We start from the raw sequence: 26,101 nt of genomic DNA on the forward strand, positions 1-26,101 counted from the left end.
CCAGCTCGTTCACAGGGAAGGGGAACCAGGTGTCCACTGCACAGGAGTGTAAATTAATAAAAATACACACACCCCCCAGATGCAGAGCAAGACTAAAAAGAAAAAATGCTGAAGTGCAGCAAGCCCTCCTAGATAAGTTAAGAGGCATAATCAGAGAGGAGCAGAGCAAGCCACAGAAGAGGGCGGAGCAGCTGAAGTCTCACAGACCTGGACAAATAGATGGAAAGTATTTTGTAAGTCCCGGAAAAAGTATATGATGGTGACGGTACCGGGAAATGTACAGTAGGGGGAAAAAGCAAAACAAGCCATGTGGCGATAACAAGGATTTACTAAAGAGCAGGAATCTTCCACCAGCAGTTTCCCTCCCCGTTCCAGCAACTGTCCTGAGATATCCGGGCAGACACCATGCGGCCGGAGCTGTGGCTGTGTGAGGTCGTCTCCGGACACCGGACAAGCCTCTTACCTCCTTGTGTATAAAAGCCTTCAGGCATCAGATGGAGTCTTGTCTGCGTTGTGTACCTTCAAAAGACAGTAGAAAAGGTTGTTTATGCAGGAAAGCACCAGACTGAATGCCGATACTTCACCTTGTTACCAGTTGACCCCTTACTCACAGGAATCCCTCAGCTCAATCCCAAACACACACAGCCCCATCTCCATCTCAGAAGAGATCTTTAAGCCCCCAAACAAACCACTGCCTCATCCCCACGTGAGCAACCTGCCCTGATCCTCTTTCCTTTCCCCTCCCTCCCTTGCCGTACCACACTGAACTGGCATTTCTTTCCCTCCTCACACAACCAGACCATGTACAGACACAGTAATAATCCTGCATATGAAAAGTGTCTGCGGTCACCAGGGACTGGTCTTCCCCAGTTGCACCACAGAGTCACGGTGTCGTCACTGATGCAGCGATGTAGGGGTGCACACCATACATCAGCCAGCAGAAAGCATAGGAGGCGTAAGTCTTTACAGACCGTTTTTTCTCCTTCACATATTCCCTTTAAATGGTGTCTTCAACTCTTCCCAATATGTATGTAGCTTTTGAAGTTTACAGCTTTATAAGAGATCTGAAGAAGTGCTTGTCTCCAAAGGCTTTTCTGCTGTTCATCTACATTCGTTGTTCATGCAATAAGACAGTAAGCAACTGTACCTAATGTCTCCTAACACGCGCATGACCTGGGTTACCCCACAGCCAAGGCCGAAGACTCACCACAGGGTGAAAGTGTGGGTGGACGGGGGACCGTGTGGGTGCAGAGGCTGGACGAGAGGGGAGGCAGAAGGGGTCTCCGGCAGAGGTCGAGGGATGACTTTTCCCTGCTGTTGCAGCCACCTTTCTCCATGAGTGGTCTGGGTCCTAGAAAGGCTGGAGCCGCATCAAGCACGGCGGGACATACTCAAGCACGTCACCGAGACCAACAGGTGGCAGCAAGAGCAGCAGAGGCAGCTCCCCTGGTAACTGCCTCCAAAAAGGGAAGGTGCTTCCCCCGGCTGCAGGGCCCATCCCTCCACTGAGGGCAGCCCTGGGGGAAAGAGGGGATTTCTCTGACACCCCTCATGAGACAGAAGCAGGTTTTGGAGACTGGCGTTGGGCTGGAGCTCCCTGACACCCGAGGGGGGCTTGCTGGGCACCCCGAATTGGCTTTTTGTGTGGGACCTGGCTGAAGAGAAAGGGATCCCTCTCATGGCTGGCTCTCCCCTTTCCAAACCAGAGTCTGTACTCCCTTTGCAGAGTCCTGGCACCAAAACGCCTTGCCCGGAGGGGGGATACCTGTTTGGGACACCCAAGGTCTCGGCCCCACCTGACGCAGCCCCAGGCTGATCCGCTGCACCTGGGACCCTCTCACAGGCTTGGGCAGAAGGGGCAGTACGGAAGATGAGCAACACAGTAACCGAGCACTTGTGAACATACTTGCAGAAGCCCCTCACTGCTCCTGGCCCACCCCCACATAACCACACGACATCACGCTGTGCCCCTGAAAGCAGGGCTGGGGCAGGGGAGGGCGCCGGCCCCAGCAGGCCCGACCCGGACCCTCTCCACAGGCCACTTCTCTGCAGGCCGAGGGCCGGGGCCCGCTCTTGCACCTGGGGGCTCCGACACCTCGGCAGGGGCTGCCGGCCGCAGCCCCAGGCCCCGGCAGCCAGTGGCTAGGCCCCGTGCTGGCACTGAGGGAGAGAGCAGGAGGGCGCCGGACCGGGCCGGGCTGCAGCAGGGCTGGGCTTGGCACCCGCTGCCGGTTCCTGCTGTGAGGCTTCAGGGCGAAGGCCGGGGCCTTCTTCTGAGAAGGCCGGAGCCAGGCCCGCAGGCCGGGGTGGGCCAGGAGCAGCTGTGCCCCGAGGGCCTGGCTAGGCTGCTCTGGACACCCCCCTCATCAATGCTGATGTTCTTGGCTGAAAAGAGGAAAACGGGGAGTAACTTTGCCATGCGTGTTTACTAGAGGCTTGTGGCCTGATCCTGTCAGGCCCCGGGTGCTGGCGGGGCTTTCCAGGTGGCTGAGTGACGCCGTGCAGCTGTAAGTGGTGACATAAATTGCTCTGGTGGCCAGTGTATGTAGCATGTCCCACCTGTGCAGTCAAGAGAGCTGGCTGGGTTTTCCTGCAGCTCCGGCCTGCGTCTCTCTCCTTCCTGCGTCACCTCTTGTCGTGACGCAGTTGGGTCTGATGGGTTGGAGGTCTCCAGTTTCTGCCCAGTTCGGTCCTGGCTGGAGAATGGGAGCCAATGTTCTTGGAGGAGACGTAGGGGAGGGCACACAGAGACACAAGCAGGAGCCTCCTCTTTGGAGAAAACCAGGGAGAGACAATGCAGAGGGAAAAGGCCAGGTCAGTCCTCTTGACACCACATTGCCCTCGGGTCCCTGGAGTGGGACATGGATGAGGGATGGGGCTGGGAAGGGCTGTCGGGAGAAAGTCATTGCTACAACTGTTTGAGGACCATGAGCGAGTTCAAGTGATGGAGAATGGGGAAATCCTGCATTTCTGGGCTGTGGGTGTCCCCAGGGTGCTGCCGTGTCCGGTCTGCGCCCCAGGGTGTGTCCCCAGCATGTGTCCCCATGTCACAGCAGCCCTCTGTGAGGCGCCGTGCCCCGCAGGGGGGTCACAGTGGCTGGGCTCTATATTTTCCCCCTGGGGCTGGTGCTGCCCCAGTTTCTCATGGCGTTTGCGGGAGGAGCACCCGGAGGGAGCAGTGTGTCTATCCGGGGGATCCTGCTGCCATGAGGAAGATGAGAGCGCTCAGAGGTGAGGGGCTGGTGGGAGGTTGGGGGCTGATGCCTGCCGGAGGCAGTGCCCGTCCCAGCTGGGGGCTGTGTCCCTGTCCCAGCTGGGTGCTGGGGACTGCGTCCCCGTCACCTCTTATCCTGCTGCCAGGCACCTCTGAGAGGGCTCTGGCTCCATCCTCTCCCTGCCCTCCGTGGGGCAGCTGGAGACTGCTCAGAGACAACCTGGCCCGGATGGCTCTTGTTGGCTGCTCAGCCCCAGCCCTCCCGGCCTCTCCTTGCAGGGCCCCATTCCATCCCCTGCCCAGCTCGGGGCCCCCGCGCTGGACTCACTCCGGTGCGTCGCTGCTGTTCTGGCACTGGGGAGCCCGGAATGGGCCCAGTCCCCCCGGTGTGGTCTTCCCAGTGCCACAGCATCGGGCAGAGTCCCTCCCCTCATCCCACTGACTGCCCTCTTGCCAGTACAGCCCAGCACGGGCTGTTCGTGCTGGGGGAGGCTGGGAAGATCCTCACCCCTCCCTGGTTCGAAGCCCTGCAGCCAGCAAAAGCGTTTCTTCCTTTTCTTCCAGCTCTCTGCCGATGCGTGCGTTCCCAGTCCAGACCTGCGCATCCTGAGGATGAAGGCAGGGCAAAGGGGACGGCTGTCCCTGCAGCCGTCACTACCTTTGCGGCTGTCGGGACTTCTCTGCTAAAGCAGCTGCAAGACCATGAGGTGAGGCGGTGGGGGGGTGAGGGCTCCCTTTCCCCTTCCTCGCCTGGCACTCTCCCTCTGACCTCCGCCATCCCCCATCCTCAGGAATGATTTTCTAGGCTCCTGCAAGGCCTTTTACCCTGGTGGAGCCGATCTCCCTGTCTGGCTCTCTGCTAGTGTCAGAGGTGCCACGGAAGATCTTGCCATTCCCCGTGGCTGTCCTGACCGATGCCTGCAGCTCGTGCCTCATGCCCAAGGCACACAGATGATCCGGGGGGCAGCCGGTCTCCCTGGGAACGAGGGCAAAGCAAGTCTCGTCACTCCCCTTTGTGGTCTGTCCCCAGGGTGACCGAGTGGAGACATACCGAGAGCTGGAGAGCGTCTTGCAGGGAGACGACGGCTGTTTGACGAGTGGTGTCGTGAACCGCCTGATAGCAGAGGTGTCCAGTGACATGCGAGCAGCCCAGGTGAGCTTGTTCTCTTTCAAGGCACCAAAGCGGCCTGCCTATGCCCCTGTTTTTTGGGGAAATACAGAGCAGCGCAGAGATGTTCCTCGGTCATTCAGACCCAGCGGTGGTCCTAAGGGAGAAGCTCTGGGGACTAATGGGGGCATTACAGAGAATTTGAAGAGGGGACACAGAAAGCTGTGCAGAGAGGTGGACTCGGGGTTGTTTCTAAATGAGCGAGAGCTGAGTTCAAGCTCAAGGTTATTTCTCCTGCCTTGAGGGAGCGCCATGGGAACCCACGAGTTCCACGGAGAGGCCCCGGGGGGGTCTCCTGGCATCTCCGCAGAGAGGGAGAGGAGGCAGTAGCACAGGGCTGCGCTGAGGCGGCAGACACCCGGCCCGAGCACAGCTGCCCTGAGGCGTCTTGCAGGGGAGACAGGGTCATTCAGCCTGTCCGAGTGCCTCAGCCTTTTTCTTGGGAGTGTTTAACCTGTGGCGCTTTTTCAGGGTGTGACAGATGATGTGAAGACGGCCGCTAGCGATGTCCTGGTGGCTCTGGCCCGCTCCCACTTCCACTTTGTCATGTCCGAGCTCCAGAGCCACCTGAAGGTCATGGGGAAGGTCCCTGATGAGACTGTGCTCCTCACCTTGGGCAAAATGGCCTGCAGCTACGGTATGGCACTCTCGGCATCCTGGTTTGGGGAGGGGTCTGTGATAACGGGGAGAAGGGATCCTCCCCCTTCCTAAATGTTTTGTGTTGAACTGGGGGCTATGAAGTTGCCGTGCCTCCTTGCTCCGTGCCAGGGCCGGCTGGCAGCTCTTGCCTTACCAGCCCAATCCCGGTTCCTGGAGGGTTGGAGCACATTGGAGGCAAACCCGTGGGGTCTCTTGCCCCCCACTGTCCTCCCCATTTCCCCAAAGGGCTTTCCTGTGTCCTCCTTGGGGAAGGCAGCCCTCCACACACCCTCTGGCTTGTCCCGCGTAGCCCAGCAGCCCCAGCCTTGCCAGCAATCGACCCCAGCCTCCCGTGTCTCTCACTGACCCTCTCGGTCCCTCTGTCCCTGTCTTCTCTGCAGCTCTGTGGTGCATCCCCTTTGTGGGAATGACACTGCTCGCCCTGCGCACCATGCTGAGCCGGGTGGGGAGTGGCCGGATCCTGCGCGCCATCTGCAGTGGTGAGTGTCAGCTCCCTGGCCAGGGCCCAGGGGCAGGGGCTGGGGTGGCCTTTGATGCCTCCGTGTGATCTCAGAGGGAACGTGGTGGGTGTCAGCCCGCAGCGAGGTCAGGCCTTGGTGATCCCAAAGTGCTGTGAGTGTGCAGAAGGAGCGGGGGAAGCCTGGGAGGTTCCTGTGTGCAGGACGTGGCAGTGCTGCGTGGAGGAACTCCAGGGTCCCTTCCCATGGCTTCTGTTCCCCTGCTTTCCTCTGGGGTTTAAAGCCCCTGCACTGAAAGGGCGAGTATGTGGGAAGGGAAGGGCAGCGGCTGCAGTGGAAAATGCTGGAGGGGAACAGGGCATTGAGGAGGAAAAGGTGCGACGGGGAGAAGGAGAGAAACAGTGGGGTGATTGAATCCAGATACCTCAAGAGCACGGCTTGTCCTTGGATCCAGCTCTGGTCCTAGGCTGAGCCCTGCCGAGCCTGGGACTGCCCTTAAAGCAGGCTTGGGCGAGGGTGCAAGGAACCTTCCTTGCTGCAGACTCTCAGGTGCTCCCTTGTCCTTTCTCCTGGTGCAGTTCTGGAGCAATGGTCAAAAGGGGTCAATACCTACTTCTGCAACCGGGAGCAATGTCCCTTCCCTCGCAACGGGAAAGCGCAGCTCTGTGAAGACATTTACCCGGTCTTCCGTTACGCGGTGGTAAATTGGCTGGGCTGCGAGGAGGAAGAGGTGAGAAGTGCTGCTTTCCACGCCTGGGGCCGCAGCAGGGATGTCCACGTCAGTGGGTCCGTCTGTGCCCGGTGGGGTGCGAGCAGAGGCGGGCAGGGAAGGGAAGCGATCTGGGTGAGAAAGCACCCCAAGCCGGGAGCCTGCCAGCACATTGCCTGGGGCTGGAGGCTCCCTGGAGGGAAGCAGCCAAGTCCTGGGGCCTTTCTGCAGGGAGGGCTGGGGTACCAGCATGGGGAAATGCTCTCTCTCCTCTGGAGCGAGCCCTTCTCCTGCAGGGCAGAAGGGAAAGGGAAACCCCTCCCAGTGGGAAGGGCAGACTGGTGTCCAGGGGATGCTGAGCGCTAGGCAGACCTTCAGCCCTCCAAGCAGAGCCTCTCCCTTCCCTGTCCAGGACAAGCAGGCTGTCCTTGGGGCGGTGGCTGCCATGATGGGGGTCCTTCTGCATGAGGAGCAGCACCGAGAGCATGCCTGGGAGCAGCTCCTCTGGCTCCTGCACCAATATCAGGAGGTCCGAGACACCTCTCGGGTCACCAAGGTGAGAAGTCGCGTCGGGCCCGGCATGGCTGCTGGGGTGGGCCTGAGCGAGTGGCACAAGGCACTGGGGAGCTGTGGGGTGCCAGGGGGAGCTGGGCAGCCCTTAGAGAAGGAACAGGGAGAGCAGAGGAGGCCTGAGGCTTCCTGGGCTCTTTGGGCAAGAAAAGAGCAATGCCGGGGGGGCGGGCAGGAGGGAGCCAAGAGTCCCCGAGGCTCATCTTCTCAGGAAGGGAGGCATTGGCACCTCCCTGGAGCTCTGTGTGCGGGAAGAGCTTTGCCCTAATGCCCAGGGCCACGTCCCGTCCCATCCAGTGAGGGGCGAGGTCTGACGAGTGGGAAGTGGTGGGAAACTGAGTTGTCAACACCGGGCTCTCTTCAGAGGAAAGAGACCCTCCCGATGCTGCTCTGAGGGGAGGGCAAACAAGAAGCCCCATGCAGGAGGGTTTGGGCTTTTCCCTGGGAGGTGGTGTTAGGGACTCCCCTTATCCCACATGTGCTGCGTTTCTCCCTTCCCAAGTGACTTTTGGTGGCTTTAGCCTCCTCTTCCTCCCCCGTTCTCTTGTAGAGCCTCATCTATGTCCTGGAGACGCTGGAGGGAGTTCAGACCCCAATCCCACAGGGCATGGCTGTTGCCATCAGCACGGCTGTGCACCGCCAGGTAAGGGGAGCCTGCGCCCTGCCACCGGCCTGGGGCCTGCACACCTGATTGCCGTGGAGGGGAAAGACCTGCCAGCTGGCAGGGAAGGGAAAGGCAGGACAGGGCAGGGCAGGGCATCCCTCCGCCAGGATTTGTGAGCTGGGTGCCACGTGGGTGCCACGTAGGTGCCTTAAGGCTGCAGGAGGCCTGATCCTGGCGGTTTGGAACGGGTCCAAGGGGCAGCCCGGTTCCCACAGCGATTTCCCTCTCAGCCAAGTCACAGGAGGACTCTGGGAGAGGAGGGCAGAGAGCACCGTCTCTTTTCAGTCCCCCTCAACGCTGACGCTAGTTTCTTTAAAACGGACCTTGTTCCCACAGCTCTCTGAGGTGACCAAAGAGCCTGGCCCGGCCCATAAGGCAGTGCTGTCCCGCTGCATCATTCTGCAGGGTAAGGAGAGGAGACTGGGCGATGCCCCGCCGTGCCATGGCAGCTCTCTCCCAGAGAGACCTCGGCGGTCGGCGGCAGCTGCCTGCTAATGCAGAACGCGATTTCTTCCCTGCAGCCCACATGTGCCCTGAGGAGACAGTCATGTTTCTGCACTCCCAGCTGAGTGGTGGGAGCGAGGCCGGCCGTGTGGCAGCCCTGGGCCTGCTGGGAGCGCTGGCCCACTCTGACGGTCAGTGCCATGGGCCAGAGACACGAGGCAGGGGTTGGGGCTACTGGGCTGAGAGCAGAAACGGGCTGAAAGTGGTACACCTGCACCCAAAAGGAGCTGCAAAGAGCAGGTCCCCCAGCTGAGCTGACGCCCTGTGACAGGGCTCGAGCTCTCCCCCGGCAGTTAGAAATGGTGGCACACCAAGGACGATGCTCCAAGCTCAGTAACACGGGTGGGCTGATGGGCGAGCGGGCGGGCTGGCACGCGCAGGAGCTGCTTGTACCCATGCCATTTCTCTCATGCTCTCTGTTACCATAGCTTTCAGTCCCTATAAAATTGCTGTGCCTCTAGAAACAGAGTTGCTCTGGGTGTGCCGCTGCCTCCTGTGAAGTCAGTCAGGCCCCGCTTTTCTGTCCCACTGGTGTATGAAAAGCTTGGAAGCTTCAAGGGATCCCTTCTGCCATCGGGGCTCTGCCTCAATGCACACTCTCTGTATCTCTTCCAGCACCTGCAACAGGAGAGAAGCTGCCCCAGGTGGTGGAGGCCGTGCGGTCGGTGTGCAACGACCCCAGTGCCCCGGTGAGCTGGTTTGGGAAGGGGCGGTGCTGCCAGGGCAGGCAGAGAAACCCTTTCCCTCGGGGCAGAGCCTGGCAAGGCCATAGCAGGAAGCAGCGGTTTGGGGTCTGACCTAGATGACCATTCCCTTTCCCCACTTCCTCGTGCTCCCCAGAGAGCTGATGGCAAGAGGTGCCGCTGCTGCTGGCGTGGGCAGGGCTGGGGTGCCTGGGGAAGCGCCGGCACGTTGCCCAGGTGGTGGGTGATGGCTCCTCACCGGGGAGAGCTGGCAGAGCAGAGTGGGGAGGTCATTGTGCTCTGCAGGGCAGATGCACGTCCAGCCTGGTGCTAAAGCCCATTCCTGAACCCAGGAGCAAAAGCTTCTGCCGTGCCCTTGTCATCCCTCCGCGAGCTACAAAGGCTGCCCCCAAGCGAAGGCAGCTTCCCTTTGGGTTTTGAACAGGAGGGTCGTAACCACACTCTCCCCCTGGCAGGTGCGGAGGGCAGTTCTGGAGTTCATCAGGGAGCTGCTCAGCTCCGGCTCCCAGAGCTGCTGGGCATGGGATGTGGTGGGGCACATCTTCAACGAGTTCAGCCGGACCTCAGGCAGACTGGTAAGGGCAGAGTGGGACACCCGGGGCTTCGGCGGGTGCCTGGACTGTGCTGAGAGCTCCTGCAGGCATCCTTGACCATGGAGAGCTCCATGCTGCAGGGCCATCAGCACCGGCACTGCCATCGGAGCGGCCTCCAAACGGCCATTCCTCCTCGTGGGTGTCTGTGCTGATGTTGGTGGAGATGTCAGTGGATGACGTGGGTTTGCACCTGGGCGTGCCACCCAGGACTGCGGGGCTGCCTGCATGCCCGACGGGCTGAGCTGTGTCCACAGGCACCTGCAGCAAAGCCGTCTTGCAAAGGGAGGGGCCTTGTAGGGACAGGACATCCTCCAGCCAATGCAGACAGGTGGGCCTGGCTAGAGGAGCTTTCTGTGGTGTTCTCGTGCTCTGGCCCTCCAAAGCACGCCCTGCCCATCCGATAGCAGTCTGGGGACCCGTGTCCCTTCTGGCAAGGGGACAGGCCATTTGGCGGTCCCTTTGGTGAGTGTTTCCAGCTGGGCGCCCAGGAGATGAAGGCTGGGGATGGCCGAGCCTCCTGCTGACTTGCCGAGGATCTTCCCTCTGGCTGGAGCTTCCTTCCAGCCGGGGGATCTGTGTGCGTCGCTTTGCTCCGGGGCTCGGGGAGGCTCTGCTTTGGGAGCAGGGCGAAGGAAAGGGCTTCTGCGTTCTCCTCCACATCTGTTGGGCTGGGCGTGCTGCTGCCAGGGCTGGCGCCGAGCATGCCCTGCTGAAGGGCACGTTCCTCATCTGTTTTGGTGGCACAACAGCAGCATTTGGGCCCTGGGGGACTGTGCAGACAAGCAGCGTCTCTCTCTGCTCCCAGGCTTGCCAGTCCTTCCCAGGGTCCGGGAACTGGTCCCTGAGCTGGGTCCGGCTGTCCTTGTCCTCTGCTCCCAGCAGGTTGGCGCAGCAGCACTGGTGGGACCGTGCCTGAGCCTCGTCGGTTGGGAGCTGAGAGTAACTGGGGTTTTGCCAACTCTGTCTTACAGGTGGCAGGAGGCCTTTTTGCCTGGGAAACCCCGGAGGAAGGAGCTCTTCAAGCCCTGTGCGTGGACATTCTGGGCTCGCTGGATGTCTCTCTGAGAGGGATGACCAAAGTAAGTTGCCCTCTGCCCTGCTGCTGTGGTCACTTCTTGCCTTCAGGGCATTTTTCGTTGCGCTTCCTCATGCCCTGAACCTCTCCCCTCACGTGCGCTGAATCAGCACACAAGGCTCAGGGAAACGCAGACCATCCTTTTCGTCTTCGAGCTGAGTGGAAGTGCCAGTGTGGCGAATTGCCTGGTTCTTCTCTGCAGCTCCTGTGGCCGAGGCTGCTGCAGTATGTGGTGCCAGCCCAGTACAGCGGCATGCTGATCCCGCTCTCCCGCTGTCTCCAAGCCCTGGCTGAGAGACGGGAGAGAGCAGGATGCGAAGAAGAAGAGGAGGAGCCTGATGCCGTGGACTCCCAGGAGCAAGGTAGGAGCCCCAGTGAGTGCTGCTGGGTTTGGCTGGGTGCCGGGCCAGTCTGTGTTTACACGTGCCCTGCCAGCCCTGAGCAGGAGCCCAGGAGAACCAAAGGCTCTGCTGCTGGGCACGAAGGACTCTTCCCTGCATTGCCTCTCGCCTGGCGCAGAGGCCTGGCTCTCCTGCTCGCAGCGTGCTCCTGGTGAGCCGGGGCTCGTTCCTGGCCATGCTGGAGCTGACTTCATCTCATGCTGGGCAGCCCTTGGGAGTCCCCCCCGAGGCCAGCGCTGTGGCAGCGCAGCTGCTCTCAGCCCTCAGCCCTCTGCGGGGGCAAGGGAGGTGCGAGGGGCAGGGCATGGCAGGGGCTCGTCGGTCACCCAGCCTTTCTTCTTCCCCGCAGCCCAGCTGCCGACTCCCCAGGCCCTGCTGGCTCGACTGCTGGTGAGTAACGGGGCTCTGAGGAGAGAGCTTTTCTGGCCAGGGGTGGTGGGAGAGCCTGGGGCAGAGGTGCTTTTGAGGCCAGTGCCAGGAGCCCGCAAGGAGAAGGCAGTGCGCCTGAACCTTCCTGGGCCCGTCGGGGATCCCACTCCTTTCTCGGGGCCAGCAGCACCCTGGGTGAAGCCATTGGATGCCCGCTGCTGGCCGGAGTGGCGCCGAGCTCCCAAGCTCCCTCCCGGGAGAAGCTGCAGCTCTGGCGGCAGGAGTGACCCTTCTCTCCTGCTCTCGCCTAGGTGGTGGCGGCAGCTCCTCACAAGAGCGGCGAACGTGCAGTCACTGCATTGCAGCTGCTGCAGGCCCTCCACGGCAGGATCCACAGAGCCTTGGGGGCGGCGTGGGCGACCGAGATCCCCCTCCTGCTGCAGTACTTGGAAGGTAAAGCGCGGGAGGGGAGGGAGAGGCTATGGGGACAGAGAAGGGGCAGGGCAATGCAGCTTTCCAGTGTGACGGAGGGGAATTGTCCCCAGCTCCCCAGCACTTGCTCTGCTGCCTTTCCCCTCCCAGGGAGCCAGCACTGAGGCTGGGGGCAGCCGTTGATGTCCCCTAGGAGGGCAGGTCTTGGTGGCACCCCCATGTCCTGGCTGGGATGGTGTCTGGGGCAGGGACAGGACTGGTGCTCCTGGAGGAGGTGCAGCCCCTGGCTTTGGAGGGCCGAGTCCCCAGGCCAGGCCAGGTTTGCAGCATCTGTCCTTGGCAATAGCCTGGGAGGAGGGCTGCAAATGGGCAGAAAGTGGTGGGTCATTCAGGAGAAAATGTGTGTTGCCGGTGCGTGCTGGCACTCAGTGGTCGGCGTTGTTCTGGGAGCTGCAGTCAAGCAGTGGGGATCAGCTGCGGTCAGTGCGTCCTTCCCCAACTTGAATGCAGTGGCTCTGACAAACGCCCCTGGGCTCCCTCCTGTGTCTTTGGCCTCACAAGGGCTTTGGCGCAGGTGCTTCTAGGGCCTTTCTAGCCTGATGGCCTGGGACTTTTGGGAGGTCTGACCGCAGAGGAGACCACTGGGCTCTTCTTTGGTGTGAGCTTAAATAGCAGCAAGGGCTTTTGCTTCCTCTTGCTTTCTAGGAAAAACCGAGATCTCCCTGGACTCTGCAGAGTGGGAGCACCGTCTGCTTAAGGTATCGCATGCTTGGGGGAGAAGAGGGAGCAAACAAAATTGTGGGAGGAAGCTTGGGGCTGCCTGTGTAGGCACCAGGAGGTGGGGGCACCTCCTGAGCACCCTGCACCTCCCCCCACAGTAGGTGCCTGCCTGCTCAGAGGAGCTGCTCTCTGCACATGTGCCACGGCTGATGGCTAATGCCCTCTAACGCTGTGGCACACGCCTTAGCACTGCCTCCTCCTCCACATCTGGCGTGCCAGGGGGTCTCGCCTGAGGTGTTAGGAGAAGAGGGAGGCTGGAGAAAAGAGGGTTGGGTGGGGCAGGGGAAGAGACTGCCGTTCCTGGCAGCTCTCCCCCAGCAGTGTCCCGGGACATGTGAGTGTGGAAAGGGTCCTGGCCAAGGGCAGGGGAACACTCGGCTTCCTCTCCTGTTCCCCACAGTTCCTACAAGCATCACTGGAGCCCATCGAGGACAAGGCTTGGACCGTGGGCCTGAGCCAGGAGCTGAGCCAGCAGCTGGGCAGCTCTGCCCCTGGTTCCTGGGAGAAGGTGTGTCTCCTGCCCCGTGCTGGGGCTGGGGCTGGGGCTGGTGCCGGTGCTCTGCCCATGCAGGCGGTTTTCACTGCTTCCCCTTCCTTCACCCCCAAAGGCACTTCCTCCTGGGCTGCTCCAGTGGCTGGCTACAGCCTGGCACCACGGCTGGCCTCGCCTGCTCCCAGGGGCGGTCGGGTCCACCTGGGGCCAGCCCTCTCCTGACAGGTCGAGCCGTGACCGCATCTCGGGCTCGGCCTCTTCTCTTTCAGCTTTTCCTGTACAAGGCTCTTGGGACAGCACTGGCAGCTTGTCAGGACCTCAGACACGTCCAAGAGCAGGTGCTGAGGTTCCTTCAGGAGACAAACCCTGTGGAGCTGTCTGAGGCCCAGGTGAGGTGATGCTCATGTCCTGAGCATCCCCTGCCTGTTCCTGGGGGAGAGGGAGGGCTGCTCCAGACCTCCTTGATTTCCCTGTTGCTGCCATTCCCCCCTTGCTGCAACGTCCTGCCTGGCCGTTGTCACTGGCTGCAGCTGAGTGCCTGGGCTGGAGCCGACTCCCTGTTTCTCTGTGGTTGCAGGGAATGATTTTTGTTGTGTCCCACGCTGCCAAGAGCCACTTCCACCTGGTCTTGGACACAGTGACAATGTTCACCGCCACTTTCACTAGAGACTGGTTTTATCAGACTTCCATGGGCTGGAAGGTAAAGGATCCAGGGTTTTGCTGTTTGGCTTTCCTTTTTTGGCCTTATTTCCACTTCTACACCTGCAGCAGCCAAACCGTGGCAGCTGTGTTTAGATAAGCCCTCTTGTAAGAGCTCCCTGAGACCTGTGTTTCAGAGGGGATGTCCTGGCATTGGGGCCCCTGAGGTGTCATTGGAAAGGACGGAGTTTGACACCTCGTGGATCAGAGCCGGCCGGCTGGGGCAGCTGCAGCAGTTGCTTGCATGCAGCCACGTTGCCCGTGACTTAACTTCAGCAGGAGCTGGCAAGAAGGGGGTGGGCATGGTGCGACACTCTGCCCCTTCCCCAAAGCTGAGGGCTGGGAGCAGGAGCCTGGTGAGGTCTCGCTGGCTCTGCCCCCCACCTGGGGGCCACGGGGAAGCCTTTCAGGGCAGGGCAGGGCCCTGCAGAGAGAGCGGTGCAGCCTGGCCTGGGCGGTGGGCAGACTGGGCTGATCTGCCCACTGGCACGCGTAGGCTGCGCGTCTCTAAGCAGGACCGTGACAGGCTATTTCAGATACCTTTCCACAGAAAGCTTCCAGACAGCTCCCCAACCCCTCAAATCAGTGGTAAAACCACCAGCAGTGTGTGTGATGCTGGCTGCACCCTCCTCCTCAGTCCATGCGAGAACCCACGCTGTGGGATGGGAACAGCTCCCGGCCCCAGAGCTCGCAGCTTGAGGAGTAGCTTGGGGAGCTGCTGGGAGGTGCCCAGGTGAACGAGGAGCTGGTGAGGGTGCAGGGCAGCGGCCTGCCGCAGGAGCCTGCGGGAGTCCTGGAGCTGATGTCTTGGGGCATCTCTGTCGACACAGATACAGCGGCGGCAGAACACGGGGAGAGCCCAGGCCACTTGCGCTGCTCTCATGCGCACCTACAGCGGCATTGCGCTGCGTGCCCCCAAGGAGCAGCTGCTCACCTGCGTGGATAAAGAAATCATGGGCAACATCCTGCGGCTCTCCAGAGCCAAACAGAGGGTAGGAGCGTGGGGCGTGCAGGGGCAGGGATGCCTGGGTGCCCTCGCTCCAGCCCCTCAGGGCTGGGGCATACCGAGATGGACGGTCTCTTTCTAAAGATCCCCCAAGGAAGGGTTTGTCCTCAACGTCCAGACCCCAAACCCCCACGGGTTCCATGCTCCTCTTCCCTGCCTCAGCCCTTCAAAGAGTTCAAGGGGTGCTTTGCTCTCTTTGGCCTCAGGACTTGCAGCTCAAGCTTGCCTTGGTACAGAGCATCACTGAGGTCAGCAGCGCCATCCGGGCTGTGGGCGACTGCGGCAGCTTTGAGCTCTCCTTGAAGCAGGAGGCGACGCGGACCCTGCTGGTGAGTGCCTGTAGCCGGGGCAGTCACACGGGGGAGTTTTGGGCTGTGCCATGAGGCTGCTTTCCCCAGAGGCACAATGGTCTCTCGGCTTCATGCGAGCTCCTGGAGCTGTGTCCCGAGCTGGTGGGGCCCTTGGGCGCTGGTGCTGGGTGGCTATGGCTGGGGAGCAGGGTCCCTCCTGCGGTGCCTTTGGGGATCCATGGGGGTGACGGGGCAGGGCCTGTCAGTGGAGCCTGTCCCCGGGGGAGGCGGGAGGGCTGTCCCGTGCCCCTGCCCACTGCCAACTGTGCGCTTGTCTCTCTGGGACTTGCAGGACTGGATAAAGGGGGAGCCCTGGGACTCCCTGGTGTATGGAGTGTTTCAGGCCCTGGAGGAGTTGAGGTGAGGTCTGTTCCCCGGGCTCCGGGGGCTCCCAGTGTGTCCCAGCCCCAGTGACCTTGAGCGTGGAGCCGGGAGCTGCTGGGGCTGTGGAGTGGGAGGGTGTTCCCCATTTCGGGTGTCTCCCGATGGAAGGGAGCCTCAGGGGTTCCTTAACCTGGGTGTGGGGGTTGCCTGCTGCCTGGGAGGAGGCAGGAATTGCTGGAGCTGAAGGCAGTGCTCGCTGGCATGGGCTGGGGATGTTGGATTTGGGGCCCTCGATTAGGAGGAACCCAGCTATGGTTTGAGCCACTCTGGAGAGGGCTAGTAAATCCCCTTTCTGTTTTCTCTTCCTTTTTCCTCTGGCCAGCAAGCTGAGGCCACCTCTGAGCAGGGAGGAAAGTCGCAACCTGCTGTCAGTGTGCTGCCAGAGTGTCTTGTCCTACCCTTCCAAGGAGCGGATGAACAAGGGAAGGAAGACAGTGAGGGCAGCTGTGAACGTGCAGGTACCCACCGGCCAGTGCCTGCCCACCTCTGGGTCAGGATCCCACCTCAGTGCGCCCTGGCAGCCCCCGTGATGCAGAACCTCAGCTCTCCTTTCCTCCTTTCAGCTTCTGCACAGGAGAGGCGTGGAAGATCTGGGCCATCTCATAGAAAGCCTTCTGGAGGCAGAGGCCACCTCTGCCTGTTTTGACGATGTGGTCCACGTGAGTAGCCATGGGGCAACAGGGAAAGCGTCACAGGGGCAGGGAATCAAGGCCTTAGAGGGTGATAGGAGGTGGATACCTTTCCTATGGGAAAGTGGGGCTTTGGCTCCTCGCTCTGAGGCTGTGTGTCTGGCTGGGGCCAGGGCCTGAGCTGGGGGACAGGAGCGCCCGGCCACTGTGGCCTCAGGACAGGCAGAGAAGTGGGTCCTGCCAGAGGGAAAGCCAAGAGCCAGCCCTGAGCTGGGCGAGAGCAGCCTGGGGGAAGGCTGGAGTGGGGAGACGCTGGCAGGGAAGCAACACCTGGCTCAGGGCAGAGGCAGCTGGAGAGAGCAAGGCGGTGGAGGCAGCAGTGCCAGTGCTCGGTGGGGCTGGGGGCTGTGCCGGGAAGGGGCCAGAGAAGGAGGGAGAGGGAGAGGGATCTCAGGGAGAGAAAGATGCCTGTTGCGAGAGAGATGCACCCTGCCTCAGGTCCTGAAGGGCTGGCTCACCTCAGCCCAAGAATGGGAGCGGGAGAGAGCCCTGCGGGTTTGCGCCCACGTGCTGGGAGCTTGCAAGGAGCGGTTTGAGCTCATGGTGAGTAGGGACCCCCCGTGTGCCCCGGTGCCCCCTCCCCACCATTCATGGCCCCGGAAGGGAGCCCTGCCTGGCCAGGTGCTGGGTTTCAGGGCTCCTGGGATTATGGGGCAGCCCTCCTGCCTGCCCCTCTGCCCGGTCGCTGCTCAGGGAGCAGGACGGGCGGTAGGGGCCAGTGGGTGCTGGGGCTGCCTGCGACCCTTTTCCTGCCGCTCTCCCCTGCAGCGAGGACATCCTTGCAAGCAGTTTGGCTCTCTGGTGGGCCTGCTGGGGACTCTGACCAGCGGCTGCCTGGCCGCATCCTGCCAGAGGGCATGGGTCTGCCTTGGCTACCTTCTCCAAATGCAAGGTGAGGAGAGCGGGCGCTTCCCAGCCTTGCTCAGCCTGATCCTCCCTCCCTTCCTGGCTTGGCACCACCGGGATCCTGCAGGGCCAGGCCCCATCCCCAGGAGGGAAGGGGGAGGCAATGTGCTCCGCTGGTTTTGTGCCCCCACCCTGTTAACTCTCTGCCTCCCCGGCCATCTCAGGAAGGATCCCTGGGAAAGGGTTGCTGAGTCCCACCTCCTTGGGGCACGTGTGATGTTGGGTGGTCAGGGCCATCCCCACTGCTGTCTGAGAGCAGGATGTTGTCACTAGCGCTGGGGACTGTCCCCCTCCATGTCTGTCCCCCTCCACGTTCCAGGGAAGACAGAGGGTGGTCAGACAGCTTGCTCGGATGAGGTCCCTGACGTTTCAGAGGGTGCCTCCCCCCTTGCTCCCTGCCCTGAGCCTGGGGAGACAGGCAGCTACCCAGGCAGTGTCTCCAAACTCATCCCTGCCAGGGAAGAAGTCTCCTGCCGAGCACAAGAGAGGAAACCAATTTGCTGCCCAGAGCAAACTGGGCAGGGAGGAGGGATCTGAGCTGCAGGCCCGGAGCGTGCTGCAAAGGGTTGTGTTTGAACCCTTTCCTCTTCAGGCAGCAGGGTCTGCCTGTGCTGAGGAAGTCACAGGGAGGTTTCCCGCCTCCCAGAGATGATGGTGGCCTGTGCGGGAATAGGGGACACAGCTGCTGGGAGCAGAGGCCAGCGGCTGCTGAAACCCTGAAGCCCCAGCAAACAGTTCAAGGAGGAAGAGGGGTCTTTCCAGCCCGGGATTTGTCAGCCGTTTATCAGGCTCAGGAAATCCTGCTGCACTGAGTTCAGGAGGGCCCTGGGTTTCCCTGTGGCCTTCACTGCCGCCACTTGGGTTCTCCTGGCCCCTCTCAGTATCTGGGGCCAAAGGCTGGGTTTCTGGGTTTCTGCAGACGTGACTCCTCTTTTCTCCTGGTGTTTGTTCCAGCCAAGACCATGAAGGTGGTGCCTCAGGCAGATGAGATCAGGTGCCTGTGTGAGGAGCCGAACAGCCCAGACACCAAGACTCTGGCAGACAGCTGTGCCACAATAGCAAAGGTAACTGGCCCCAAAACAATGGGGTGGGGGCCCAGCTCCCGGACTCCTGCACGTCTCCCTGCTCCCCTCCAGAGTCTCTTGCTGTCTCCAGAGCGAGCTGTCCAGGACGGCTGTTGTTAGCAAGTAGCAGGAGGCTTTGAGACAAGACTGTGCTTTAGGCATGCTGGAGCAGATACTCTGTGTGTGTGTGTGTGTGTGTGTGTGTGTGTGTGTGTGTGTGTGAGAGAGAGAGAGAGAGAGAGAGAGAGAGCGAGAGAGAGAGAGAGAGAGAGAGAGCGCTCTTGTCAGAATACAGATTTGGTATATAAGCAAACAACATGGCGGGGAGACACTTCCAAATCAGTTACCTGCACCAGGTGTAAACAGCACTGTATGCACAGCGGGAGGATCAAGTGCTTGCCCCCTCCATGACTGCCAAACTAACAGTCCTGTCAAGTTTCCTTTCCTTTCTGAATGGCTGGAGCAGAGCTGTGACGCGGTCTCTCCTGTTCCCGACTTCTCTCCAGGCTGTTTGCAAATGCATCCCTCCAGCACAGGCCACGGACTTTCTGACTGCTCTCCTGGACAGCTTCCTGCGTGTCAGACCCACGTGTGTGAAGGCAGTGTGGAAGTGGGTGTTCGTCTTCCTGGTGGAATGCAGAAAGGAAATACTCCAGGAGGTGAAGGAGAACTTTTTTTCCATTTGACTTTGTCTTTTCTCCTGTTGGCTGTTGCACTACACACAGGTGCCCGTGTGCTGAGCTGAGGGGCTACTGATGGGTCTGAGTCGTGCATTAGCAACTGCTGCTGGCGTCTGCTCCAGCTGGTGACAAGGATATGGGCACTTCTTGTCCAAAGTGTCCCGTTGGTCCAGGTCCTTCCCACGAGTGAGGCAGTTATCACTGGGAGGCACCAACCTTGCCGTTCCTCCCCTTCCTCTGGGGTCGCTGTCAGTCCTCCCTGCCCTGGGACCCATTTCTTTCTTCACTGGTCCCCAATTCCCTCTACTCGGAGCTTTGCTGGGCACGCTAGGTTTTCCACAGGTTGGATACTTGTTCATTGCTCTTACTGCTTTCCCCGACTGTGGTGTTACCCAGCCCGCGAGGTGCTCGTCCCTTAGCGACCAGTTGCTGTCCATTTGTAGCCTGGGAGCCTCTGGCCTCATGCTGTGCCTGCCCTTTCAAGGCCTCTGTTCTCCTCCACTCGCGCTCTGCTGCGCCCCACTTGGGCTCTAGGGCTCTAGGGCTGGCGCAGCTCACTCAGCCCAGGCTAACTCCCCAGTGTGGCTGTCTGCCGCTGACAGAGGTTGTTCACAGTGACGGCAACCACGGGTTGCAGCTCACAGGATCGTGCCCAGCTGAGCTAAAGCTCACCCAGCTGTTAGGTGGCTGCTGTTTACAGCCAGGGCAGGGCGTCCCTGTGCCGTCCCTGCAGAGCCCGTGGCCGCTCCAAGCAGCGGGAGCACCGCAGCCGTGGGCTGCGGGGTCACCCCTTGCTGCTTCCCCAGGCGCAGAGCAGGTTGTGTCTGCCCCACGGGCCAGAGGCAGGCAGCTGTGGGAGAAGCTGGGATCTTCCACAGGATGAGGGACCTGGCTGCCTATTTGTCCTTGTCATGGCCACAGCTTCTAGCTGTGAAAGGCTCAAACAAACACCCCTTCCTTTGGGGGAAGGTCCTTTGTGCGGGGAAGGGGCTGGCGCTTTGGGAAAGGAGGGTAGAGGCAAGGAAAAGTGTCCCTGGAGAACTGGCTTCCCCGGGAAGGAGTCACGTGCTCTTACACAGGCCTTGCAAGGCCTCTTCAGGGTTTTGAAGAGCGCGTGTGGTTTTGCTCTTGCATTGCTACAGACACATGGGGAGAGTTATTCAGGTGTTGGGTGTGCAATGTGTCCGTGTCCTCTGTGTGCACACAGGGCACACAGCTGCTCATACGGTTGGGCCCAGGCACATGCAGTGACTGAGGCTTTGCGTGTGAGTGCGTGCATGTGTGCGTGTGTGCGCACACAGACGTGCAACTGCCAAGAGCACGCTCAGCTCCGGACGTGAGCCAGGGTCAGGCAGGGGGTGAGGTTTCGAGCTAGATCTGGACTCTGTGTCAAGGGAGCAGGCATTGCTCGTGTGCTGAATGACTGTGTCTGGGCCCCGCAGGAGGGGGTAAAGGATGCACCGAGCCCTTCTTTCTCCTCTTCTTCCATTCAGGTGCCAAAAATCCTGAACACCCTTTACAGCTCCATGCAGCAGAGCACCCACAGGCCCTTCTCTCTCCATGCGGTGTTTCTCCTCACCCGCTTTCACCGGGAGCCTGTGATCAGCAGTCTCCTCCAGAAAGGTCTGCCCATGGACAGGTACGTGCACTATCCACTTCCCCCACTGTAGTCAAAGAGAGACCCTGCAGCTTGCTTGCACCAGGGGGGTCCGGTTAAGCAGCAGGTCCTTTTTCTGCCTGAACTGTCTTGAGTGTTGCAAGACTGCGTGCTTGTGTCTCTGCTGTGAGTGGGGGGTTGTAAGCCCCATTGCAGACAAGGAGAAGGTCTGAGGGCGCTGCAGGACTGCAAGGATACGGGCTCATGGGTGAATGTCTGTTCCCTTGCAGTGACACGGTGGAGCTGTGGAGGAGCCTGGGGAGGAGCATCTTTGGGATTCAGGTCCTGAGGTGCTTAGTGGAGAAACTGAACAGAGCAGGAAACGACCGCCTGGGTTGTAAGCGGCCCAACCGTCAGACTGCTCTGGAGACTCTGACGGTATGTTCAATGGCAGACACATTTCTGCAGCTTTGCATCTGCTTTCTAACTCATACTCTGGCACGAGGGAGTCAGGTGCCCTTTGCGGATGCCCGTGGAGACTGCCAGGGTGCTGTGCTGGGCCGGCCTCAAGGAGTGTGGGGAGCCGGGACAGTTTTGTGCTCCTGAGCCACAGGGCTGTCACAGAAGTGACAATTGTGGCGAGTAACCCCCCCGCCCCAGGCAGGCCGGGGAACCCGGCTGGTGGGAAGAGGCCTTGCCTGAACAGGTGGTTCTTGGTCATGTTTCTCTGTAGATCACCCGTGCCATCTCCGAGGTGGTGCTTGCTCTGAGGAGCACAGAGGAGCTCAAGCAACTGCTTCCCCACCTCCTTCCCAGCCTCCTGAGGTGGGTCAGTGAAACGCTGGGCGAGGAGAGGCTGCTTTCCCCCGTGAGCAGCTGGAGAAGGCTGTTCCTCGAGGGCCGGGTCCTTGAGGAGAAGCCCTGCAGGTAAGGAGCTGAAGGGGCCGGTGGAGGGGTTGGCTTCAGTTCCCCTTTCCAAGACATGTGCGTTCATGGGGCTGTGGGAGCACTTTGCCTGCCCCGCTTCCTAGATGTGCAAACCGGTCGTCGTGGTTGGTTTTACTTCTGCTCCTTCATGGAGAAATTCCAGCTCCCAGGCAAGAAGGTCTTACGCGGCTCGTACTGCGGACGGCTGTCATCTTGCCTCCTGCATACCCTTGCATGCACGATAGCATTGCACTCCTTCAACAGACCCGCGCTGTGGGGAGCATGGCTCTCACGGGCGCTGGTGTCATTCTTCGCAAAATGCTGGTGGGAAGAGGTATTAGGTGTTGCCTTGGTTATCGAGCATGGAGTCAGTCTAGGGACGTGGGTTTTCTTCTGCTTCAGTGGGTTTGGGGCACAAAGAAAATGCCAGTGCCGTTAGCTGCAGTCTTGAAGGCTATGGAGCATCATTTCAGGGGTAGTTAGCTCTGCTAAAGATAAATCTTCCCCTGATCTGTTGTGATTTGAGATTTCTTTGGTTTTGTGGTGGTGCTGGTTTTTTGATTGGCTTTGTTTTGTTTGACTGTGTTTTTATTTGTTTTGTGTTTTGTTTCTTTTGCCAGGCTTTTCCTTTTGGCTTTAGAGTTGGTGCTAGGCAGATGCATGGCAGACAAATGGATGCGGCTGCTCATGAATCGGGCAGTGTGGGCTCGCCTGGAAGACCCCCTGGCTCACCCTGAGGGGGTGTGTCTCCTGACCAGGTAAGAGCCCCAGGGAAATGGCTGCTGGGACCCTTCTGGCATGCCTGGGGGGACGTCCTCAGCTGAAGAATAGTGCCTGCATCAGTGCAAGTGAATTTTGGAGACCTGGCCTGTGGCCGTCCTGGGTAACTCTGTGTCCCTTGCTTGTGCTCCCTTGTGCAGCGTCCTGCTCCAGGCTGGGCTCGCATCACCCTGTCTGGTGCAGAGCCTCTTGCCATGGCTGGGTTCCCGCTCAGTTAACCTGCAGGTGACAGCTAGAGCTTTCTTTGCTGAGGTAAGGTGGCGGGGGGGAGGAAGGGTTCAGAGGGGTTTTACTGAGATACTGCTGCTTGGGATGTCTTTTTTTGTGGGAAGATCCCTGGGGAAAGGGTCCCTGCAGTGGGGCGGTCAGGGGAACGCCCGGCTGGGACCAGGTCCCCATGGCACTGCCTGTGTCATTCCAGCTCTCTCGGGACGGCAGTACGGCAAGGAGCCATGCGTGAGGCAGGCACTGGAAGAGTCCCTCTGCAATACCTGGCCGCAGCCAGCACCAAGGAGTTAATTAAATAAAGCTCATCACAAAATGCCTAGGGGGAAGCATATCTTTTTTTTCCCTGATGGCATCCTCGTGGTTGGTGGGACCACGTGTGGGTTACACAGAGGCTGGGGGCTGCCAGCTGCGTGGCCCCTCTCAGATCTTCCCGGGCTGGGGATAACAGAGTCACGCCGGGACAGACCCCAGAGCAGGGGTCTCCACACAGGTCTCTCCACACAGGGAGCCCACCAGCAGAGATGTGGTTTCGACCCTCAGGCTGTTGTGCACACCGGCCCTGCTGCGAGCCCTTGCGAGCCTCTGGTCCCCTGTCCCGGGGGTCCCACACCATATGTGTGATCCAAACTGAAGACTCCGCAAAGTTTGCTCAAACACAACCCGTGCTCCTGCCTTGCACAGTCATGTTCCTTGACAGAGGTGAGGATGGAGCTGTAAGAGGGAGTCGAGCCCCTTCCTGGGTTGAACACCACGCTGAGAGGGGGTCCTGCTGTGGAAGGGGCACTAGCAAGGGACAAGGGGCCGGGGCCAGGGGTTGCCCTGGGCACCTGCAGTGCTGAGGGCTCCGGCAGTCCTGGGAGCTGAGTGTGCCAGGCACGGGGCAAGCGGCTGAGCTGGAGGTGCTCCAGCGGCAGGCATTTGTATGACGTGGGCTCGGAGGGACCCGTCTTGCCCCACCGCTGCAGGGGGTCGGTCCCAGGCACGTGTGAGTCCTGGCTCCCTGCACATCGGGCTTTGCACTCCCCTCAAATGGTCTCAGCCTCCTCCCAACCCCACAGAGCTTCTCAGCCCTGCCGGTAACTCCTATTTCCCCCTGACTTGCTGCTCGCACGGACCAGGCACGTTTGTTCAGCGGCATCTCCTGAAAGAAAGCAAAGGACCAAGAAGCCAGAGACACGGGGAGAGAGGTCCCTGCAGAGTGGAGTCCCTGGAGAGAAATGTCTTTGGGGGAGGTTTCTCATGTCAGGCCAGGCCAGGAGAAGCGATGAAACTGTGGACTGGGAAGGCTCCAGGAGGCAATAGCTCAAAGGGGCCGAGCTCTGCCTGCTAGCCTGCTTTATTAGCTCTCCTGACAGCGGTAACAACAGCAACAGCAACCACAACAGCTGCTGAAGACGGGCTGTTTACAGAGCATAGTCTCCTCTGAGCAAACACAAGCATAACTCTTGACACCTCGCTTCCCCCAAGCAGCCCCCTCCCGCCCCGCTCCTGGGAGAGGAACAAGCTCTGGGCCGGGTGGGGGGCTGGAGGGAAGCCTGTGATGCTGGCCGGGAGCTCCCAGGGGCCCCGTGACCCCAGGGGCCCCTGGGGTCAGCATGGCCCCAATCCTGTGGCCGTGGTCTCCCAGGGCATGGCCAGGCTGCACTGACCCATTGTGCCACACCACCTCTGTGGGAGGTGAGGGGTCCCCAGGCACTCCCTGTGCATGGAGGGCTGGGGGGGCCCAGGCTCTTGGGGTGCTGGGACCCAGAGATTGGGCTGTGGGACGTTGCCTGCTCTGGGAGCAGAACAGGCACCCCGGGCGACTCGCTCACATGTGGCTGTCCCTGTTGCTGCTCTCAAAACTTCAATCAAAAATCCCTCCAGAGGCCAGGACAAACCCCACTTCAGTTGTGGTGCCCCCCCAATGGCCAACAGATTTCCCTGCCTTCCCACCACGGTCTGACCCCGCCACCCTGAGCCCCAAGGAGCAGAGACGGGTGAGGGCTTTCCAGCAAGGAAGGAGGGGTGAGAGGGGAAGTTTGCTCATCCAAGGGCTGAAGGAAGGCTCTGGGACGCACGGGGGCTTCCCCACGCCTTGCACCCCAAGGTGAAAGGCCAGGGGCAGAGCACAGCTGGGGCCAGAGGAGCACAGCTGGAGCTGGGGCTGCCTGACTTAGTCAGGGAGGGAGGGAGGGAAGGCTGTGGGGAGGGATGTCCATGACTTTTTCTGGGAATGCTGTCTCAGAGCCCAGCCAGAACTAGGGCCATGCCTCCCCACGCTCCTTTGCCTAAACTTCCCACCCTTTGATACAGCTCCTTGATGCTACCAGCTGGTTTCCAAGGCTGGGCCTGGCAGAGGAGGGAGGAGAGTTGGGGTCGGCCCTTTTTGGCTCCTCAGGCTAGAGAATGACATCCTTAGCTGCATCAAGAGGGCAGGCGCGGCGAGAGGGATGATACTGGAACAATCGAGGTTGGAGAGGTGTCCAAGCTCAAGCTCTGCAAGCAAGACCAAAGCAAGCCCTGCCTCTGGTGACTCGGCTTCCCAGATCACCATGGGATGGAAGGGGACCCTCTGCTGAGGAGCTCTCATGGACAGATGTCCCCACCACAGACATGTACAACTCCTCCAAGGGTCACTCCGGGAGCCTCAGTAGAAGGCAGAGGCAGCCCTAGGCAGCACTTGGACTTGAGGGACAGTTCCTCTCCCCAGGGGGAGGTGCCAGCCAAGGAGCCTTTTCCTAAGGGAGCTGGACAGACCATGGAGGCTGTTACATAAGAAAAAGCTCCAACGTGAAGATGGCTTCCAAGACCTGCGCAAGAGAACTTGACCGACAGTGACCTGCCCTGTGCAAGAGGGTCTGCTCGTAGAAGAAACCAGACCAAACCGGCTGAAAGTGGCAAAGTTGCAACAAAATAGTGCAAACTCTGCTAATAAGTATGCATTAAGCACGCTTGCACGGGGGGTCGCGTGAAGAAATACTCAAAAGCGCATGGTAACAAGTGATGTCATGGCCAAAGCCAATAGGTTATGTAAACTGTAAAAATGAATATCTGAGTAGTCTTAAAACTGTATATAAGGAATGAAGTGTAACATGGGGTCCCTTTGGGCTCCCAGCCGAGAGGCACCTTAATGCCGGCAATAAAAGCTAGTGTGTACTTCTGCTGCCTTCTTTCCGGTACCTGTGCACAAGCTAGGGGAAAAGAAGAAAATGTGAGCAAGTCCTTTTTGCTAACGATTTGGCGACCCAGGTGGGACTCTGTGGGTTTCCGACCTGGTGAGTGTAGCTACCACATACAACACAGCTGGCGCTGGGTGAGTTCACCCCATTGTCCTTGCGGGGTCCGTGTTCACCGGGAAGGTACTGAAACCGGGGGCAGCGTAAGTCATGGGGGGTTCAATAGGTAAGGAAAAACGGGGTTCGCCGCTGGCAGAAATTCTGCAAAACTGGAAGAAAACTGATGGTACTTCAGGACTCACTAAAGCTCGAAAGCTCGAGCCATAGTTCTCTGCCAGGATGAGGGGCCAGCTGAAACTCGGGAGGAGATGCCGTTCGAGCAGTGGCCCCTGGAAGGTTCGTCTGATATGAGCAAGCTGACTTTCCTGCATCAACGCTTGGAGGATCAGAAACCTTAGCAAATGAACTACTGCTCTTAGCAAATGAACTACTGCTCTGTCTGGGATAACTGGGCTTTTAAACAACCAGGCGGATACGGGGATTTGGCTAAGGTAAGACAGATGGTAAAGCACCCAATGCCGGGAGACTCAAAGTCTAAACCCTACCCTCGCTCTGCTTCACCCTGCACCTGCTCCTGCTACTCCTCAGACCCCTATGCTGTACCCGCCGCTTCCTCCTGAAAATCACGCTCCTGCTTTGCAAGCTCCTATGAGCTTGCTAGTGGCTAGTCCGGCTGCAGGAATGCCTGTGGCAGCAGGACAGAAACCACCCCCTCCAATATTACATGCCTATGTTTATCAGCCATGGGCTCCAGGAGATTTGACTCAAGGGGCGCAACA

The 26,101-nt window shown here is 60.0% G+C and overlaps 1 protein-coding gene across 1 annotated transcript; it reads left to right on the forward strand.

Annotated features, from left to right (window-relative positions):
* The first annotated feature begins 3,206 nt into the window (after positions 1–3,206).
* Positions 3,207–25,720, forward strand: LOC143170230 (maestro heat-like repeat-containing protein family member 2B). The gene is made up of 33 exons (XM_076358328.1): positions 3,207–3,231; positions 3,779–3,921; positions 4,245–4,367; positions 4,854–5,019; positions 5,423–5,521; positions 6,079–6,230; positions 6,622–6,765; positions 7,330–7,422; positions 7,780–7,849; positions 7,965–8,078; positions 8,563–8,636; positions 9,107–9,226; positions 10,216–10,323; positions 10,522–10,681; positions 11,070–11,110; positions 11,401–11,542; positions 12,227–12,279; positions 12,702–12,809; positions 13,064–13,183; positions 13,372–13,494; positions 14,324–14,485; positions 14,706–14,828; positions 15,142–15,209; positions 15,556–15,691; positions 15,797–15,892; positions 16,691–16,814; positions 17,783–17,892; positions 20,066–20,211; positions 20,460–20,607; positions 20,903–21,096; positions 21,717–21,854; positions 22,017–22,128; positions 25,601–25,720. Exons 1-33 carry the CDS (start codon positions 3,207–3,209, stop codon positions 25,718–25,720), a joined length of 3,855 nt encoding a protein of 1,284 aa, XP_076214443.1.
* Positions 25,721–26,101: the final 381 nt, after the last annotated feature.

This window comes from Aptenodytes patagonicus, chromosome 22 (assembly GCF_965638725.1).
Source record: "Aptenodytes patagonicus chromosome 22, bAptPat1.pri.cur, whole genome shotgun sequence".
Lineage (NCBI taxonomy): Eukaryota > Metazoa > Chordata > Aves > Sphenisciformes > Spheniscidae > Aptenodytes > Aptenodytes patagonicus.